This window comes from Rhinolophus ferrumequinum, chromosome 17 (assembly GCF_004115265.2).
Source record: "Rhinolophus ferrumequinum isolate MPI-CBG mRhiFer1 chromosome 17, mRhiFer1_v1.p, whole genome shotgun sequence".
Lineage (NCBI taxonomy): Eukaryota > Metazoa > Chordata > Mammalia > Chiroptera > Rhinolophidae > Rhinolophus > Rhinolophus ferrumequinum.
In genome coordinates, this window is record NC_046300.1 from 60,785,931 (window position 1) to 60,806,843 (window position 20,913).

Below are 20,913 nucleotides of genomic sequence, written 5' to 3' on the forward strand. Positions count from 1 at the left end.
ATATATATATATATATATCAGAGGGATTATTCATTATGAATTTGTACCAACGAGACAAACAGTTAACCAAGTTGACTATTTGGAAGTGCCGAAAAGGCTGTGTGAAAAAGACAAAAATGACCTGAACTATGCTAAATTTCAAACACTCAAAGGACAAATTAATGTGTTTTAATATCTCCCAGTATGATCAAATTCAGTTATTCACAAAACGCTGTCTTCTGATTACTTCCATGTTGAATCCTCACATCACCTCAAAGGGAATAAAAATTAAAATACAACAAAGGTCAGTAATGTCTAGTCAACAAGCCTGATATTAGTATCTATTTAGAGTTTTGTATTTAAAAGAAACTAAATCATATGCAATATATAAGTTTTTAGATATTAAAACAAAAAGTTTTAAAATATGTGGTATTATATGAAAATTATATTCAAGTAATCACTTTTGTTGCTTCATTTCAGGCATTAGCCAATACAAAAGTCTTCTGCAAGAAAAAAAAATGTCATATTTTGTTGTAGCTATAGCCTAAGAAAGATAAATATATAAGGATGTGACTTGCTAAAAGCTAAGAGTCACAGGTATTCTCTCTTTACTTTCATTTTATATAGCTCTAGTCAATTTCACAGCCTCCATCAGTACTGAACAGGGAAATTGGAAAACGGCAAAATCAATTTGCAGAAGTGAAGTCCTATTTTCTTTTACACCTTCTTCATCAGAGCTGCTATTATTCTTGTGTTGTATGGTATTGTCGACAGTAACTTGGGCACAACTGATAATTGCTAAAAGCCACTGTGCAATTCTCTCATTTTCCAAATTTGCTGCTTTCGTAAGCTTTCATCTTTGCTAGAATTTAAATGTAAATACTTTTCTGATGTCAAACAACCATTATTATAGTAACCTTCTTTGCTTTTGATTCCTAGATAATCAATGTTAAAATAATAAAGCTCTAAATGTCTAATTTGATCTAAATATAGGCCCGTCAAATATTCTAGTTTGTTATTTCAATTTTCATCCTTCCTAAATTTGACTTTAAACTGTACACATATGAGAAAATTACTTCAGAGGACAATATAGTATTTTATACCTTAAGAAGAAAACTGGTTTACTTTTGCTGCTGCCTTGCTTGATCGGTAGTAAGTTTTTATTAAATTTCAAATTAGAGCTATTTGAAAACAAAGCTGTGGACTTTGCCTATTTAGCATCAGCCCTGAAACAAAATCTTCTTTGTATTCTTAAAGATAAATGAGAATGAATAGTGTGGGACTGTTGGCTCATTTTTTAAATAATCCTATTATTCTGTTTTATTTAATGCATTTCTTATAATGATGAAATCCTTATGATGTAATACCCACTGCCCAGTAGAATGGAGTCTATTTACAGTGTCATATAAATGGCAACCTTACGAGGTCAGACAATTAAGTTTGTGAACTCATCCTAGAAAAAGTGCTACATACCTCACTGCTGAATATCACTATGGTCACCTTTGAAGCACTCCCCTTGGGAAGCTATGCACCAATGCCAGTGCCTAGTCCACCCTTCAAAGCAATTTTGGAACTCTTTTTCTGGAATGGCCATCAGAGCTGTCATTGTATTACCCTTGATGTCCTGAATGTCATCAAAATGTCTTCCTTTCAATATTTCCTTTACCTTCGGGTAAAGAAAGAAGTCATTGGGGGCCAGATCACGGGAGTAGGGAGCGTGTTCCAATACAGTTATTTGTTTACTGGCTAAAAACTCCCCCACAAACAGTGCATTATCGTGATGCAAGAGCCATGAATTATTGGTGAAAATTCAAGTCATCTAACTTTTTCATGCAGCCTTTTCAGCACTTCCAAATAGTAAACTTGGTTAACGTCCAGTTGAAGCAAATTCATAATGAATAATCCCTCAGATATCAAAAAAGATTAGCAACTTCGTTGCAACAAATTTGTGAACTTAATTGTCAGATCTGTGTATAATTACAAATCTTCACTTTTTTCTATTTATATTTAGATTTGCCTTTGTCCTTTGTATTCTGCCCAACCCCTTATTCAGAAATTTTTGTGGGTCAAAGAATCACAAAACTTTCTTTTAGGTAATTAAACAATATTGCCAAGTCTGTTTGTTAATTAAGGGATAATTAAATAAAAAATAAATTGCCAAGTTTCTTAAGGCTTAGATAGGTGGCTACAACAAAAACAAAACACAAACAAGAAAACCTCTATTTTAACAGGTTTGAAAAGGTTGCTGGATAAAATACAGAACACCCAATTAAATTTGAATTTCAGATAACAAATGGAATTTTACTTTAAGTATGTCCCAAATATTGTATGTCCTGTATTTTAATTTGCTAAATCTGGCAACCCTAAGGATTGATGCCATTTTTTATTTAATACCATTGATACTGTGAGTGAAATTCCTACTATTTTCATAAGTTAGAAAGCAACAGCATTGACTCATTAAAAAAATGAAATTTGAAATACGAGTAACAAAAGTTAAATCAACTTATCATTTTCATCCACGCAGAACTGTGCAGAGAGGGTTCATAAAAAGGAGTTATAAGTGCATATGAAGGTCCATACATCCCAGCGTCCAGGAAACACCAATTCTTGTTAACTTGCGTGTAATTATAGTACTTTGAGCTCCAAATTTTTCCACAGACGTAAGCAACAGAATTGGATTGTTTTTTATCATTCTCTCTCTTTCTTAATTACAACTTAAAGTTCTAAGATCCTTCATCAAGAATTCAACTGTTTAATCTTTTCAGTGTTAGAAAAGCTGTGCGTGGACTAACTAAATTTCTACTAGAAATTCCTTCCCAATTCACCGATAGTACTTCCTTACATTTCCAAGGTCTAGAAATAGCATCTCCAATGTTAGCTCATTTGTGTCTTACATTTATTTTTAAAATATTAAGTATCTATAATGTTCCAGGCACCTTGTTAGATACCAGCAACACGAGAGAAGTAAATGAAAACATGTTAACACTAAAATTTCTGCTTTCTTTCGTAAGGCTTGCAGCCTATGAGGCATTAAGAATAGGAATTACTATTCACATGTTACAGGTAAAGGAGCTAAGTGCTCAAGAATTAAAGGGTCTTATCTAAGGTCCCGCATTTAGTAAGTAAAGAGCTAGGGATTCAGTAATCGTCCCTGGCTCCAGGCTCAAGGCACTCTCCAGTATTTCTTCAAAGGAAATCCCAGACTTGTATTTAGTATCTTAACTCCTCCATTTCACGGGAGCAAAAAGGAAAGCATCTTGAATCCCTCTATAAGGTTCACGTGCTCTTAAAGGTGGAACAGGTGTTCTCTGAGTGTTTGAGAAAAGCAAGGCACGACTGGGAGTTAAGATCCCGAGCAGCCCTTGTAACCAGACCAAGTTAATCTGTGGAAACCGAAGCACTCGGCCAAGGCGATGCTATTTCAATTGGGTGTCACAGGTGATTCATCAAAGATGGGTTGCTTTTGGGCCTCCTGATATTTTTCTTCAGGGTGGGGTGTCAGATTTCCTTCGCAGTTTTGGACAACAGCCCTCTTCTCCATTTCCAAGTTTTTTTGTTTTTTTGTTTCATAGCCTGCTTTCATACCGGAAGCTAGTCATTGGCAGGAGGTTTAAGGAATGAAGAGCAAGATTAAAAAAATAAATAAATAAATAACCCGGGGGCCTGAGGAAGGCCTAAAATGGGGAAATTTTCACTTCAAGAGCTTTCCCTACCCTAGCCTCTCAGAATGACAGCTCTCTTTCGCCAGAAGACTACCTCTCCCGACAGGCACTGCGCGCTCCACGGACACAGGCTGGCAGGCTCCCCACTCTCCACCTCCGCCAGAACCAGCCAATAGGAATACCAGACTTGGGCCTCCGCCCGACCCGGACCACGCGGGAGAGAAGGCAATAAAACTACATTTCCCGAGGTGTCTTGCGCACGTTGTGACCAATCAGCGCCAGGAATACGGAAGGCTAGGGGTGGAGCCGGATGCATAGGCCACCCCATTGGCTAAGGGAAGCTTAGAAGAGCCGGAACCCGGGAGAGAGAGAAGCGAAATGACATTTCCTCTTTAAATAGCTGGAGCCGGGGCCCCGTGGAGAAATGGCCGCGTCGGCAGGTGGGTCGTATCGTGGCTAGGAGGTGTGTTGCGGGGGAGGTGGGCCGGGGGACGGGCTCAGGCTGGGAGCTGTGAAGTGGAGATGCGGAGCCGGAAGAAAGGATGGAGAGGTGAAGAGGGATAAGGGGAGGGAGGATGGATGGCGTGGAAGGCGGTGGGCGGTCCGGCCGGACAGGGATGGGGAGGCCGGGTACCCGCCGCCGTTCCGACACTTTCGGGTTGAATGGGTACTGGCGGCCGCCATCCATTGAGCGTCCCTCGTGAGGCTCCTGCCCTCCGCTCGGCTGGGACGTTCCGGCTCTCGGCACAGTCGCCACAGACACCTCGCCTGTTCTGTCCGCACGGTCCCTCCGCGAGCACGGGGCATCGGGCTCGCCTGGCTCCGGGAGCAGCAGGCTGGTGTTTGAACTTGCAACGCAGCTCGCTTTCTCCCAGATCCTACCTCACGGCCCCATTTGGTGGTGTATGTACACATACACGTATTTTTGTACGGGGGGGGGGGGGGCAAAAAACAAGCCAAGCAAACAAAGCAGGGAAAAAAAAAAAAAAAAAGCCCGCTACGCCGTAACTGGTTCCGAACTTACTGTGGTTGTACGATTTTCTCCTCCTAGATTTAAATAAGTCTTCCCCAACACCGGATGGGATTCCATCTTCAGACACAGCCAACGATGCCATGGACCCCTTCCATGCTTGCAGTATTCTTAAGCAACTCAAAACAATGTACGACGAAGGACAGTTGACAGATATTGTAGTGGAAGTGGATCACGGGAAAACATTCTCCTGTCATAGAAACGTTCTTGCTGCAATCAGCCCTTATTTCAGGTATGATAATGGTAGAAACTTCTGTTGATAACCGCATCAAGTTCCCTTTCTCCCTCAGCATTGGCCATTTCATTACCACACTGAGGAGCTACAATGAAATGAAACCAATGAGTTTGTTTCCTAAAATAGGTCACAGGCCCTGTTTTTTAAACTCTTGTTTTTGACTTGTTGGATTCTTTTAGAATTCAGGTGGTTGTTTTTTAAGTTAGTGAATATTGTTTTGCTTCTTTGTTTCAGGTAAATGACCAGAAAATCTAGAACTGCATTGCCCAATATAGCAGCCACTAGCCACAAGCGGCCTTTTAAACTTTATTTACAATTAAAATTAAAATTTCAGTTCCTCAGGCACACTAACCACATTTAATGTGCTCAGTAGCCATATACACAGCCCAGATATAGAGCATTTCTATCACTGAAAGTTTTATCGGACAGTGCTGGTCTAGAATTTGTTACAAAATTTTATCCATGGTGCATATTTCTGTAGTGCATGTAACTCCTTTAGAGTTTAAAACGTGATAGCCTGTTCTTTTGAAAACAAATCACCTTACTAGGTTGTTTAAATACCATGGGTGTGTGTGTGTCGGGGGGTGAGGATGGGGGTAAAAGCAGTGACATAAAAATATAGTTTCTGTGTATTTCATACTTCAGACTAGTGATTTTTTTCCCCAAGATTTCCAGAAGTATTTTTAAGCTAATTTTTCATTTTCATTTATACACATCTTTGTATATCACAAAACTTTGAAAAGTAAATTTTTAAAACTTGAGTCTAAAAAATAATTTCATACTCTAAGAAAATATCAGTGATAAAGGCAGTTTCCTGCTTGAGTCTAAATTCTTTTGTTTCAAGTGCTCACTTTGCAAAGCCTTTCAATGTTCAATAATGGTGCATGAATGACAAGAAATAATTTTCTCAATCACACTCTAAGTGTGCTTTTTCCTTTTGAAGGTGCTTACCTTTATAGGGCATATAGCAGTATAGTATTCCAGGCAGTAGTTTCTGGTTCCTCTTTCTCAGAATACTGGGTTAAATATAGTCACTTCAGTCAGATACTTGTGATTTAACTGTTTAGACTTGCCTAGGGTAGGTCATTAGACTATTAAGTATTAACTATCACAAGACAGTGAGCTGGAAAGAAAAAAGAAGAAACTCATACAGTACACAGAAGGTATAAAGTTTGGCCTGGTAATGAAAACTGCTGGTGAGATTCACTTATCCAGACTGTCCATTAGATATGGGTAGGTCATTTATGCATTTAAATATATGTCATAATTAACTACTTATCAAGCTGTTGGCTAAGCTTACTTTATATATATTGCTTTATATAACTTTACAATTCTGTCTGTGCATAGTTATTGCCATTTTTCATATGAAAAAAATCCTGAGGCTCAGGGAGGTTAAGTGGCCTATCTAAATCACCTATTAGTAAGGGGCAGCGGCTGGATTTGATTCCAGTGCCAGGCTTCTTTGTCACTATATGACTTTTAAGGAACGAGAGTGGGTCCTCTTTAAAGTTGCCTTTCAGAAGTTTTTATTACATTAGATTTGAATAGTAAAAAACCAAACAAAGAAAAAAAACCACACAGGAAATATTTAGACTTCAAAGTAAAAATGTCTGTATATTACTGAAATGTTATGCTCTTATATCATTTTGGTGTCATACTTAATTAAAATTAGTTTTGAAGACCTAGACCATCACAAGACACTTTAAAAGAGAATATGGTATAATAGATTTTAATTTCCAAGAAGTTAAGGAAATGCTTAAGCATCAGATACATGAATTCAAATGAAGATATTTGGCTAGAAACGTAAGGATTGGGTTTTTATGTCTTACTAGAGGTTTTCGTACAGAAGTTTTTTGGCCCAGTGCCGCTCCCTATGTGAGATCTAGAAAGGTATAACAATAGTTTCTAAATCTTGCATCACTGGTGGAAGAATTAGAATAGCTTGGAATCTGGCATGACTGTCTCATGATGCCAGTGACTTGTCAGATTAAAATTTGTGTGATTACAAACTTTTTTCTGCTCAGATTTTTGTGTGAGGATGTGCTCCCACTTTATATAGAGTTTATGTAAAGAACCTACTAGAACAGAGGAGAACTCATCAAATGTCAGACTGCAGTGTGTGAGACCAACCTATTCAAGTCAGTAGTAGTTCCCATGATAAAGGGATATGTGGTAATATTCTCCTTTGGGAGTTAATCTCTGCCTGACGAAGGGCTTTATTTTTCCTTAAAAGGAAACTAAAGTTGATAACTGTATAGCTGAGGTTTACAGTACGTGAATTAAAAACCAGCTCATACATTGGAACATCTAGTTTTCAGTCATCAAAAACAGCCTATGTGATATTAAACTTAAAATTTACATTGTAGGAGTAAAAATAGGACTCAAAGCTGGTTAACACAGGTAGCAAGCTGGGTCCTTGTGATATTTTGTATACCTCCATTATTTCTCATATTGCATTTTTAAATTCATGTAATTGATGGGAGACTTAAATTCATGTAATTGATGGAAATCATCCCATATAAAGATATTTTCATAACATAACACTTAAAAATAAAATAGGGGTCTGGATCTGTATAATCAACTTTATCACCAATGTTAGAACAATTTCTTCAACAAACATCTAATAAGCATCCTAGCACACACAGCTCTTTTCTCAAAAAGCTTTTTCAAGAGCTTTTGCTTTGATTTTGATATTTTAAGAGCAGCCTTGGAAGAAACCTTAAAGGAGGGAAAAGAAAGGCAAGTAATGTTTGTAAATGACTAATACTTAAATAAAGAGCTAGGTTTTTGGCTACTTAATGTTTTGGCTAAGTAAGACCCATAAATGCACAGGTATTGAACAACAACAACAAAAAAGCTTGATCCCAAAGGCCAAAGTTTGGGATTTGTAATAAAAACCATTATCTCCAAAGAATCAGTTCAGTTCCTAAACTGTTTTTAGAAGTAGGCATTATATTCTGCCTAGCATAATCTTTATTCATAGAGACATAAATAGTAAAACTCGGTAACTGAGAAAATTAAGTACATTTCATTCAGCAAAGGTTTTCAAAATGTCCAAGGATAAGTGAAATGATGTTCTTTATATTCTTCATAATGATTAAAGAAGCATTGAAGAGATAGTTTTAAAAACGAGTAGGTAGAGAATAAGAACTTATGAAGAACATTTTGTTTTTCTAAGATGAAAATTTCAAAGATATATTTTGGGCATGAATTGCCTTGTAAATTTCCACTGGGACATGAAAAGTTTTATTAGACAGTCTCTGTATGCTAATATATCACATTAACACCCTATATTTTTAAAACATTATCTTTGTGGTAAATTTATGCGTTTAAGAACTTACCACCATAATTTTTATTTGTAGTGCACAAATTGTATTAACCACTCTTTCCTTCCTAGATCCATGTTCACTAGTGGCCTTACAGAAAGTACTCAAAAAGAAGTTCGAATAGTCGGTGTTGAAGCTGAATCGATGGATTTAGTGTTGAACTATGCTTACACCTCCAGAGTTGTTCTGACAGAGGCCAACGTTCAAGCCTTGTTCACGGCTGCTAGCATCTTCCAGATTCCTTCCATCCAAGACCAATGCGCTAAGTACATGATTAGTCATTTGGACCCACAGAATTCTATTGGTGTCTTCATCTTTGCTGATCATTATGGTCATCAGGAACTCGGAGATAGATCGAAAGAATACATTCGTAAAAAGTTTCTGTGTGTCACCAAAGAACAAGAGTTTCTCCAGTTGACAAAAGACCAACTGATAAGTATACTAGACAGTGATGATTTAAATGTAGACCGAGAAGAGCATGTTTATGAAAGCATCATAAGGTGGTTTGAACATGAACAGAATGAAAGAGAAGTGCACCTTCCAGAAATTTTTGCCAAATGCATACGTTTTCCTCTGATGGAAGATACCTTTATAGAGAAAATCCCACCTCAGTTTGCACAGGCTATAGCCAAAAGCTATGTAGAGAAGGGACCACCCAACACTAATGGCTGTACACAGAGACTTGGAATGACTGCATCTGAAATGATCATATGTTTCGATGCTGCCCACAAACACTCAGGAAAGAAGCAAACAGTGCCTTGTCTAGATATAGTCACAGGAAGAGTGTTTAAGTTATGCAAACCACCAAATGATCTAAGAGAAGTAGGTATTCTAATATCGCCAGATAATGACATTTACATTGCAGGAGGGTACAGGCCCAGCAGCAGTGAGGTGTCCATCGACCATAAGGCCGAAAATGATTTCTGGATGTATGATCATTCCACCAATAGGTGGCTATCTAAACCATCCTTGCTTCGAGCCAGAATAGGCTGCAAATTAGTGTATTGCTGTGGAAAGATGTATGCAATTGGAGGTCGTGTTTATGAGGGTGATGGGAGAAACTCCCTAAAATCTGTGGAGTGCTATGACAGCAGAGAAAACTGTTGGACGACTGTTTGCGCAATGCCTGTTGCAATGGAGTTCCATAATGCTGTGGAGTACAAGGAGAAGATCTATGTTTTACAGGGTAGGTGCCAGGTTCTTCATGAGGGTAGCAGGTCCAATTGTGGTCTTATACTGAAATGGATCTGTACCTGTATATTGAGGCAAACCTCTGGCTCTCTTATAAATTTTGTTGGAACAGTCTGTTCTTTAAAGGGCCTATAAAGAAAATACACTTTTGAATCAAAAAAGGCAGGTATTTTTAAGTTACTAAAATGATCTTGTCAGTTTATGTTCTTACTGTGTTTTGACATGTGGAATAAGGATTTTTGAAAGCATTCTTTAATAAGTAATAGTTTGGCGTTTTTGAAGAACTATTTCAGAGCTGGTTTTAAGACTTTAAACAAGAAAGCAAGGTTGATACATGACTTTTTTTGCTCTTCAGTAATATATAATCAAGAGATGTAACAACTAATTTTTTATGGAATTTAAGGAGTAGTTTAAAAGAAAAAAAAGAACAAAGCGTTAACTAAACTTATACTAATCAATTACAAAGAGTTTTGTATAAGCCTTATGATTGTGAAGGTTACAAAACTTAATTAAAAGAGTTTGAAATTAATCTTCAGATTTTAATTTTACTGCAGTTTATGTTGCCTTTCATAATACGTTGTTTTCATTTTTTTTCACTGAAAAACTTTGAGATGTCAAAGTTTGAGATGTCAAAACTTTTTCTTATTTTTGTAAGATAAGAGGGACTATTAATGTACTTAGCTTTTTAAAAGATTTTTGAAAACTTATTGAAGACCAGTACTCTGGCAAAGATGATACAGTAGAAGTAGAAAAAGTGTCTGGGTGAGAGTAAGTAAGACATTTGTTCCAAGGTTCTTTATGTGAGATAACTAATGTTTTCCTTTGTTTGGCTTTTTACACGTTTTAGTTGTTTGAATGTTGAATGCAGTGATGATAAATCAACATCCTTATTCCTCTTTTGTGTTTCTTAATTGCTCATATATTAATGTTTTCCTCACCTACTATTTTAATAAAACAAGAAGAAAGGGGCAACTTCTATGTAGACACACGAGTTTTTAGCTCTTATCCATTGTTTTCTCTATGTTTCTTGCTCTAGTATTTTTTTTCACTTAAAATTTTCTAGAAAAGCCTGAACCCATATGTATAAAGTTCAGTATAAAGTTAATTCTCTAGAAGTAGTACTCTCTAGTGCCTTATTTTAGTTGTACAGAAAAGCATGGGCATAATTAGGTTTGTTGGTCTTCCCAACAAATGGGATGTAAGAATGGACGTCTGATCTATCGAGTATGGTTGGATAGGTTGTACCATCCAATGTGAGGAAGCCCTCTTACATGTATTTTGGTCTTACTGGCTAATCAATTAGTTGATAGGCATAGAATTAATTATAAGGCTCCCAATCAGAAGGTACGTAAAACTTGTGTATTAATATAACACTAAAGCTATGTAGCATTGAATTCATAGAATTTCAGGGCTGGAATGAACATTGTTTAATCCAAGATTGTGTTTTATATAAGAGGAATCTGAGGTTCTGAGGGTTTTCTTTTTTCTATTTTTGGCATATAAACAACTGAAATTTATTTCTCACAGTTCTGGAGGCTGGAAAGTTCAAGATGCCAGCATGGTTGGCAGAGGGCCCCTCTTCCTGGTTCCTAGCCTTCTTGCTGTGTCCTCACATGGTAGAAGGGTGCTCTGAGGGCTTTTTTTTTTTTCAGTTTCAGGCATACGAAACTATATAATAGTTAGCCATTTACACCCCTCACAAAGTGATAACCCTCCCTCCCCCAACCTACTACTCTCTGACATCGCACACAGCCATTATAATTCCATTGACTCTATTCCCTACGCTGTCCTCCACATCCTGTGACGATATATATTTAATTATAGTTGACATTCATTGTTATTCAGCTTCAGCCTCAGGTGTACACTGCAGTGGTCAGGTATCTACACCGTTCCGGAAGTGGACTCCCTAATAAGACAAGTGTCCATCGGATACCCTACAAAATCTTTACAACGTTATTGATTATATTCTCTGAGGGCTTTTAATTTATTGAAGAGGATTTTAGATTTAAAAAACCAACTTTTGTTTTTCATGTGTCATCTTTCTATAAGAAATTTGTAGAGAGATAGTACACATTAGAAAGTTTTAACTTCTATCTTCTTTACTAAGAATCCGGTTACAAGTTAGTTAATGGCAGGTGTTATACAAGCAAAAGCTGGGAGTTTAACAAGCTCTTTTAAGAAAAATTGAAATTACAGTATCTCAAGTAAGCAGTTAAATTTGTAGATAAGAGTAGATATAGTTCAAAACAGTTTTCAAGGAGAAGCTCAATTTAGAAGTAGGTATTTCTAATCTAAACAAAGCTTTGTTATATAAATAAACTTGACATGAATAGTCAGAAACTTATGTTGTACTCTCTGTGGCTATTGGAGTATCATTTAATCTGTTCATAAAGGGTTCAGAGTTTTATATCAAGGATTTTATACAAATGTTATAATTAGTCAAACCCTTGTAAATCTTCACTAATTCTTTCAGACATTTTTATATCGACAGTCTGACTCAGCACACCATTTTATTGTCAAAATAGAATTGAAACTCATTCAAAGTCAACTCTGTGAACCATGTGTGTTTCCTATCTTATTAAAGTGATGTTTTCACCTCTTGAATATTTGTCTTCGCATTATGGCAACACTAAAGTAAACATATATGTGGCCTATGGACACAAATCTGAGCAATTTCATGCACTATCTTCTAATTAAATAATTAGCACATAAATGTATAGTGGCTTATTCATGATGAAACTATATACATGTTTTGATCTCACTGGCTAATCATTAGTAATAATGCTTTTTTAGAGCTGGCTTAAAATAAATTTTCGGAAATACACATTTGGATAGAATAAATGGCACCAAGCTCTTCACTGTTATTCTGCCATCAAGCCAGAGTAGCCCCCCTCACCCCTCTCCAATATGAACACCCCCGGTCTGCTCAACTATAATCTTACGTGTTACGTAGTGCCATGGAGTGAAGAACTTTTAAGCTATTTTATAATTAATGTACCTCTGGAGATTATAAAAGAAATATTTTAGAAAGTGAAATATTTGGAAAATTTTGGTGTTAGTCTTCAACATACAACCGAAAAGTCATGTAAATGTACTTACTCATTTTTTTTCTTTTCTTTTTTTTAGGAGAATTTTTCCTCTTCTATGAGCCTCAAAAAGACTACTGGGGTTTTTTAACCCCTATGACTGTGCCTAGAATCCAGGGCTTAGCAGCTGTATACAAAGACTCTATCTACTACATAGCTGGAACCTGTGGAAATCATCAGCGTATGTTTACTGTAGAAGCCTATGATATTGAGCTAAATAAATGGACTCGTAAGAAGGACTTTCCATGTGATGAGTCCATAAATCCGTACCTTAAACTGGTACTTTTCCAGAATAAACTCCATTTATTTGTTCGAGCTACTCAAGTGACTGTTGAAGAACATGTCTTCAGAACCAGCAGAAAAAATTCCCTTTACCAATATGATGACATCGCTGACCAGTGGATGAAAGTGTATGAGACCCCAGATCGCCTTTGGGATCTTGGCCGGCATTTTGAATGTGCTGTTGCTAAACTCTATCCTCAGTGTCTTCAGAAAGTACTTTAATGAGTAGCAGGCCTTAGTGAGCTCACTGACATCTTGTGCTTGGGGAAACCTAGTCATTCAGTAATATAAGAAGTACTGTCAGTATTTAGGAAAGCTGAGGGAGTTTGTACACGCAAGTGGGTGCTCTTAAAGATTACTGTGTAGGGAGGGATTTCTTTTCATATTTGTGATATTTTCATTTCAGTAAGCAAAAGGTAACAAAGTGCAATTGTCATCATTGTTTTCTGGTATAAAAGCAATCATTTTCATTCTAGAATTTTGTGATAAATAGTCGCTGAGATACCAGATGAATTAATAACTATGCAGTCTTATAAGAGCAGTTAGGGTATTATTGGTTAGAGACTTCCAAACTAGTTTGATGTGACTTTTTATTTTAAATACGGGTAAAAATCTGAGGCAATATCACTAGGACTTTAGCTGTGACCTCTCAAACAGAGAAGCACTAACTTAGATCCTCATTCTTAATATATATGTATATTTATGTACTGTTTTTCAGTGTACTGAGATTTAAATGTTTTAATAGAGTAGATTGAAGGAAAAACAAATCATCTCAGAAAGAACTTTAAGTCTGATTATTTTGTATTTCCCATGTAACTAAATTAAGCTAAGTTGTAAAGTAGCAGTTTTCTGTTGCTAACTTTTTCAAGTGCTAACACTGTTTCATTTTAAAACATCCTGAAAAGGGCTCAAATTCACAGGTGGCTGGTGCTAGTATAATTCATGTGTATATCTAGACAGACGTAAATTGTCTGAGCCTATGCTTACCTTTGAAATTGGTATGTTGGTTTTGTGGCCGTAGTACTATACCTGTTGAACTCTTGTGATTGCACAAGATTCTCTACTTACATGATAGCAAGATATGGCCAGTTATTGGTCTAACTGGAGTCAGTCTTAGAATAGTGAGAACATGATACTCAGTTTGCACTAACACGGGCCATTTTGTTGCCTGACCTCCTTTTCCATCCTCTACCTGTCAAGTCTGTATCGGTACAACGAAAGGTAACTTATTTCTCTTCTGCACAGAGCATAATGTGAAGTTTTACACCTACTTTTAAGATTCTGTTTTTCAGAAACATAAAACTCCTGCAGTGGTTGAATTTAATGGCTTTTAAGTTACATACGACGATTAAAACCTCATTTTTATTTTTATTTTTGCACTTAACAGTGATGAATAATTTTACATTGAAAATCTTGTTCTAGCTGAAGGTGACTGAGAAAGAAAAGAGTAAGTAAGTAGAACCATAGCATTCTAGGTACTAAATCATGTTTCAGATTTAACTGATGGATTTCTAACAATCAGTTAAGAATATTCACATAAAGGACAAACCAACTTTTATAATACCTAAGGTAGATATGTGGTAACTTATTTTTTACCATACTTAGAATAATTAATAAAGGATATAAGTGTAGCCCAGAGCCTGTTCTCAACTAGAATATTTTGATTTTCTTAAGCAAACTGGCATGGTTTGTATTAGAAATTCTTGTACAAATTGTAATGTGATACTGTGAAACAAATTTAAAACATTGCGTCTTCGCATCACATACCTCATTTTTCAGAAACTTTCCAAACTGCTTGTCTTAGACCTCTACAAGTAGGGAATATTTTCTGAAGAAGAATTCAAAGTAGACAGAATTTATAGAATTAATGTTTTAAAATCTAGTCTTGGGAAGCTAGATATGTTTTTTTCTTATTGGCCTTGAGAGTGTGTCTATAATCTCTTTATAAACTTTGTCCAACTAAAACCAGTTTTTCTTTATCTTCTCTTTTCTTTATTTTCATGCTGTTTGGGAGCTATTTCTGTGTGTTTTTTGAAGCATCTTTACAGTGTTGCATTGTAGAGGGGAGGGGAAAACAAAAATAACTAATGTTTGCAAGAGATATTCATGTAATTTATTTTTGAAAGTTTTGTTGAATATCTAAGATTTCCTGCCGCTTTTTGACAATCTTCTGTATTTATTTAGGAAAAAAAATGTGTTACTTGAAAACATGACATAGAGCATTGAATTAGTAATTTACATGTGCCGTATGATATAGAGGAGTACAACATACTGTGGTTAATTCTACAGTAGATTTATTCTGTTGATCTGCACAACAGTTGGTCCTTTTGCTATAACAATTTATGTTGAGGGTGTGATTTAAGTATAGTGTGTCAAAGCCAAGGTTTAGGATTTTCTATGGGAGTAGAATATATATTGAATTTTGTATGAAGAACTATTTGTTTAAATTATATAGCTGGGATATTTTGCCACTTTTAAAATGATTTCAGAAGAAGTCCTAGAAAATTAAGATTAGTAATATGTGTGGGTATATGTTTAATATTTAAGGTACATTTGCATAATATGTTGAGAAAATATAAGTAAAAGGCACAATGGGTACCACAGAACTAAAATAAAGGTCTAAAATATGCCAGTTCCACTTTAACTTTTTTATTGCATTTGAAGAATGTATGTAGCACTTTCCTATATATTTTTTACATGTTGAAAACTGGACTTGGTATAACTATATTATAGGAAAGTTTGAGTTGTATTCTTTATTTTCCATCTTTATTTTCTGTTATCCTACAAAGTTGATGCTGAAGCGTTAAGCTGATCTCACTGGTGCATGAGAAAAAGTAGATGTGATCTGCACAGAATCAGATTCCCAATGTGAAGCAGTTTAAAATGTCATTTAATGTTCAGTACTCAGGTATGTAGTACGTACTGTAGTCCTTTGGGGGCACATGTGTAGATATTTTTAAACAATTTGCCATAATTGCACAATTTTTTGCATTTTTATCTGATGGCATTGTTTCTTATAATAAAACCTTTTCTGATTGAAAATTCCATTGTTGTAAACTGACCTCTGACTAGTGAGTTTTGTGGAATTAATATTTAGTGAAAATCATGAAATACCTTATGTCATGGTGAAATGGAATGAGATTTTAATATGTCAAATATTTGGCGTCAGGTACCAAATGAACTAGTTAATATCACCTTATATAATGCTCTTTAAATTCTAAAGCAAACTCACTTACATCGTAACTACTTTGTTCCATTTATTCTGGCCTACACTCTTTATTCCACCCCTCTCTCTCACATTTCATATCTAATCCATCAGAAAACCCTATTGCCTCTTACTTCAAAACATGTGTAGACTCTGACCAGTTACTGCTTGCACCCCATCACCCCAGTCTAAACTAACCTACCTTGTCTGCCTGAGTGCATTGCCTCGTCTCCCTGTTATCACCTATCCTATTCACGCAGTAGCCATAGTGATCCTGTTAAAACAAGTCGGATTATGTCCCTTCTGCTCAAACCCTTCAAAGGCTTCCCCGATCTGCCTTTATATGAGAGCCACACTCCTTTTTTATGTGATCTCCGCCTCCCAACCCCACCTGTGGGCCTCACTGCCATTCCCCCAGCTCACTATGCCAGCCACACTGCTGTTCCTCAAACATGCGAGGTCTCTTCAACATCAGGGCTTTGGCCTCCACCAAGTCTTTAGCCAAGAAAGCCCCGACAGCTCACTTTATTCAAGTCTTTGTTAAACACCCAGAGAAGCCTTCCCTGACCACCTTACGTAAAACAGAACATCTTCCTTCCAACTCAACCCCCACCCCTACCCATGCTTTTTTCTTGCTTTATTTTTCATATACCTTCCATCATTGAGATGTACGCTCCGTGAAGGCTAGGGATTTGTTTTATTCATTACGTACCTCAGGTCAATGTCTAGGACATACTAGGCCCTCACTAAACGTCTGTAAAAAGAAATGGATTTTCAATTGTCTTAAAGCACCCTGGGAAGTGGTAGGATCGGTACTATCATCTCTATTTTATCAGATAGGAAACACAAAGACCAAGGGAATTGCCAAACATCTAACTAATGAGGTGCTCACCTGGGATGAGAACAAAGAGTTCCAGTTTTACCTCAGCCTAGTTCCTACATGCCACACGAGTGCCAAACAAAACTGATAGAAAAGGTAGACACTCTATCTTGTGTTTAGTGATTGCCTTTCTGAGACCTACCTTTTCCCCAACACTATTATTTAAAATATCTACTGTAGTTTGTAACTGTGATTGATTCTCAATGAGGGAATAGATGAGGAAAGAAAATACTTTGTCCACCCACTTGCACCCCACCATCATTGTGCTAATGTACCACTGGCCTGAGTTCTGTTCCTCACATAAGTTGAAGAAAAAGAAAAGGCTTGAGAAATACTGATTTAGACTATCGTCATGCACCATATAATGACATTTCGGTCAACAATAGATTGCATGTACAGTGGTGGTCCCATAAGATTATAATGGAGCTAAAAAAATCCCTGTTTCCTGGTGATGTCATAGCCATCATAACGTCACAGCATAACACATTACATGATTGTGGTGATGTTGGTGTAAACTAACCTGTGGTGCCAGTCATATAAAAGTATAGCACATACAATTATGTATCATACTTGGTAGTGATTAACGATTATGTTACTGGTTTATGTATTTGCTATACTATGTGTTATTATTTTATAGTGTACTCTTTCTAGTTATAAAACAAGTGTGCTGTAAAACAGTGTGCCAATACACTGGCAGCAGCCTCATTCATCTCAGTTTTCCCATGTCTCTTGACTATATAATTTTGTTCCTGACAATCTCATGTTGTTCTGTACAGTAACATGCTGTACAGGCTTGAAGCTGAGGAGACACAGGCTACACAATAGAGCCTGGGTGTGTAGCAGGCTGTACCATCTACGTTTGTGTCAGTGCCTTCCATGATGTTCCCACAACAACACATTTCTCAGAAAGTATCCCTTTTACTAAGCGGTGTGTGACGGTGCTGTTATTTTGAGTTTGAGTGAACGGACAATGACTTGCCATTTTAAAATCTTGGTTGTATGCCTGTGTTTTTTATTGAAAAATTATTTGCAAATACAAAAATTAAAAAGTGGTCTACGATCTCTAACTCTTCAGAGGAAAGCTGTAATGCTAGTTATTTGAAGTGAAATTTGGAATTTTTTGTAATGGATTTGAGTGGGAAAAATATTTTCCCTTCATTTTATGCTTCTAGAGTTTCTACTACAGTTTCTTTACTTGGAAATTTGATGGACAGAATTTAAATGATTTTCAGTAAACATGAAGAGGTAGCATTAACTCCTACCAGTTCCAGTAAGTATCAAGTTGATGTTTCCTTAATTCTCATTCCCCACACATCATTTTGACTATGTGTGTGTGTGGGGGGGGGGGTAGGGGGAGGGTAGGAAATCAGAGAACCTAAAAAGTTGGGCATCTGGCTCATGATTTTCTTTCCTCTTTGGTAACCTGCTTTAGCCCAGTGTACTTGTGTAAATGTAAGGAGGCAGCAAAATTTTAATCTATGAAATTGTAAAGCATTTTATGACTGAGCAGGCACAGTCTATTATGATTTACTTCCACTTTTCAATGATATATTTTAAAACTTTAAAATGATACAACTAGGTATCACTCTATAGTATAAACTCACTTGCTCAAGAACCCTGCTATTACATTTTGGGTCTCACTGAGATGCCAAACCATTGATTCCCCACTACTTTTCCCACTATCCATCAGTTCCTACTAGGGACCTTTTTGGACTTACCCAACTTAAATTCCATGATCCATTCAAAATAATGTAATTTTACATTTCCTCATTTCCGTTGCCTCTTTACTATTGCCATACTTGCCAGACAAATCCCTAACCCTGAATAATCCCAGCTGTGCACGTTCTCTGTGCCTGGGGCTGAGTACTGGAATATCACTGGAAAAATCCCACTGTCGTACTAACTCACTTTAAAAGTGATGTACGTCTCATGGATGTTCAACATAGTGTAGCAATTTCCACCTTTTCTCAAACTGATACATCTTTTACCCCTTCTGATTATTAGCTCTCTGCCTCTCTTCATGATCTATTGAGAAGATAGAAGCCATTATATAGGTTCCCGCATCTCTACATCATCTACCCTAATCTTCTCTGCTCTTCCTGTGCAAAGGAGGAAGTGTGCTTTTTCCACCCAAGGTTTCTTTGTGTTCTAGTTTCTTTATGATTTCCTGTGCTAAATCGTCCAACATTCCCTCTTGCTTGGATCATTCTATCAGGACAATAAAATGCACTTTTCTCCCACTTAGCAAAACAACAACAACAAAACAACAATAACAACAAAATGTCCTTTGTTCCAGCACCTCCCTCCAGTTAGTGTCCCTTTTCTTGGCTTCCATGAATTCCAAACTTTTCTAATGGGTTGTTTCTATAAGTTGATTTTATTTTCTCACTTTCTACCCACTCTATTCCATACATTTTCCTCATAAGCTAAACTGCTTTTATCAAGGTATCCAATAACATATATGCTGTAAATACACTTCACTTTCCTGTCCTCTTACTTGACTTCACAGAAGTATTTAGCATAGTTGACCACTGTCTCTTTTCTGAAGCCCTTTACTTATTGGGCTTCTGGAATGTCACATTCTGATGATTCTCCTTTTACTGGCTTCTCCTTTACCTCCTTTACTGCTTCTTCTCACCCTGGGCCTGCTTTTTTCCCCCCTCTCTTCTTGTGTCTTCTCATCTGACCTCATCTATTCCTATGGCATTAAATGTCATTTGCATACTTATGACTTCCAAATTTATATTTTTCAAACTATACCTCTACTCTTGGCTCCAGACTCATATCCAAACTGTTGTTTTGTTGGCAGAGACATTTCAGATTTAACCTTGAATTCTCCTTTTCCTGAATGCTCTACCTTCAAAAGGCAAATTGTATTTGTCCAATCCTCTCCATTTCCACTACCTCCATCTACAGTAGTCCCTCCTTATAGTTTTCGCTTTCTCTGTTTTCAGTTATCTGCACTCAACTGTAGTTCAAAAATATTAAACGGAAAATTCCAGAAGTAGGAGACCCAAGATGGAGGAATAGATAAATAAACACTGTGCCTGCTTCCTTCCATGAACACATTAAAATTACAACTAAATTATAGAACAATCAATCTGGAGAACCATCTGAAATCTGGATGAACAGAAATTTTATGACTTAGGATATAAAGAAGAAGCCACATCGGGACTGGTAGGAGGGGAGGAGATGCAAAACATGTTGGTACCAAACCTCTGTGTGGCAGATGAAAATTGGGAGGCACACCTCCACCATGGAGGTTTCCCCCTGAGGAGTGAAGGACCCCATCCCCACTCCTGTCTTCCCAGCCCACAGTATTGGTGTTGGGAAGAGGAGCCCCCACAACGTCTGGCTGTGAAAAACAGTGGGAATTCGACCATCCGGATGGGATGGAAGGCTGTGGGAAACCAGAGCATACTCTTAAAGGGCCGGCACATAGACTCTATCACTCGCAGGCACTCACCTTAGGCTCTGGAGGAGACACGGTGACTTAGAGGGCATCTGAGGCACACAGGACACGTCAGAGGCATAAGGGAGCAGACTGAGGTGTGAGACTTCAAGGTCAGAGTGGGAGAACAGTCCCATTTTCCCAGTAAAGGGTCCTTCTCCCATGCAGCCAGCAGGCGGCCGCCATCTTTAATGTATTGAGACCTCACCTGATGCTTTCAGCCAAATCTGAATCTGATTGGTCTGGTGAGCTCCAGGGTTGGTCCTGCTGATTCACTAGGACCCTGCCCTTCCCCAAAGTCGGAGGCTCTTTCTCCACGAGCAGCCAGACCTTAGTGCATTGCACTCTTTCTTGGAAGACTATCAGACACCACGGGCCCCAGGCAGGTGATGACTACCCTGGGTGCGGTCTGAGACTTTTAGTGAGTAGCTCCAGGCTCAGCACTGGCACCAAATCAGAGTCTACATTAACTTGGTGACTATAGTGCTTCCCAATGTAGTGACTCCCTGAGACCCTGTCTCACCCAACTTGCATACCGCCTGAGGTTTTATCAGTGGCTGAACCTTCAGGGAGCTGGCAGGTGGCA

At 37.4% G+C, this 20,913-nt stretch overlaps 1 protein-coding gene across 2 annotated transcripts; it reads left to right on the forward strand.

Annotated features, from left to right (window-relative positions):
- The first annotated feature begins 3,999 nt into the window (after positions 1-3,999).
- KBTBD8 (kelch repeat and BTB domain containing 8) lies at positions 4,000-15,833 on the forward strand. Of its 2 annotated transcripts, none has more exons than XM_033131454.1 (4): positions 4,000-4,081; positions 4,693-4,903; positions 8,304-9,418; positions 12,550-15,833. In XM_033131454.1, the coding sequence occupies exons 1-4, from the start codon at positions 4,066-4,068 to the stop codon at positions 13,011-13,013; spliced, it is 1,806 nt and encodes a 601-aa protein (XP_032987345.1). In that variant the 5' UTR covers positions 4,000-4,065; the 3' UTR covers positions 13,014-15,833. The 2 variants fall into 2 exon arrangements, with proteins under 2 accessions (XP_032987345.1, XP_032987346.1); XM_033131455.1 differs by lacking the exon at positions 4,000-4,081 and adding an exon at positions 4,409-4,544.
- The last annotated feature ends 5,080 nt before the right edge of the window (positions 15,834-20,913 follow it).

Coding starts and splice junctions, on each gene's coding strand:
- KBTBD8 (XM_033131454.1), top strand. Junction 4,904..8,303: donor GCAATCAGCCCTTATTTCAG/GTATGATAATGG, acceptor TTTCCTTCCTAG/ATCCATGTTCACTAGTGGCC. Junction 9,419..12,549: donor GAAGATCTATGTTTTACAGG/GTAGGTGCCAGG, acceptor TCTTTTTTTTAG/GAGAATTTTTCCTCTTCTAT.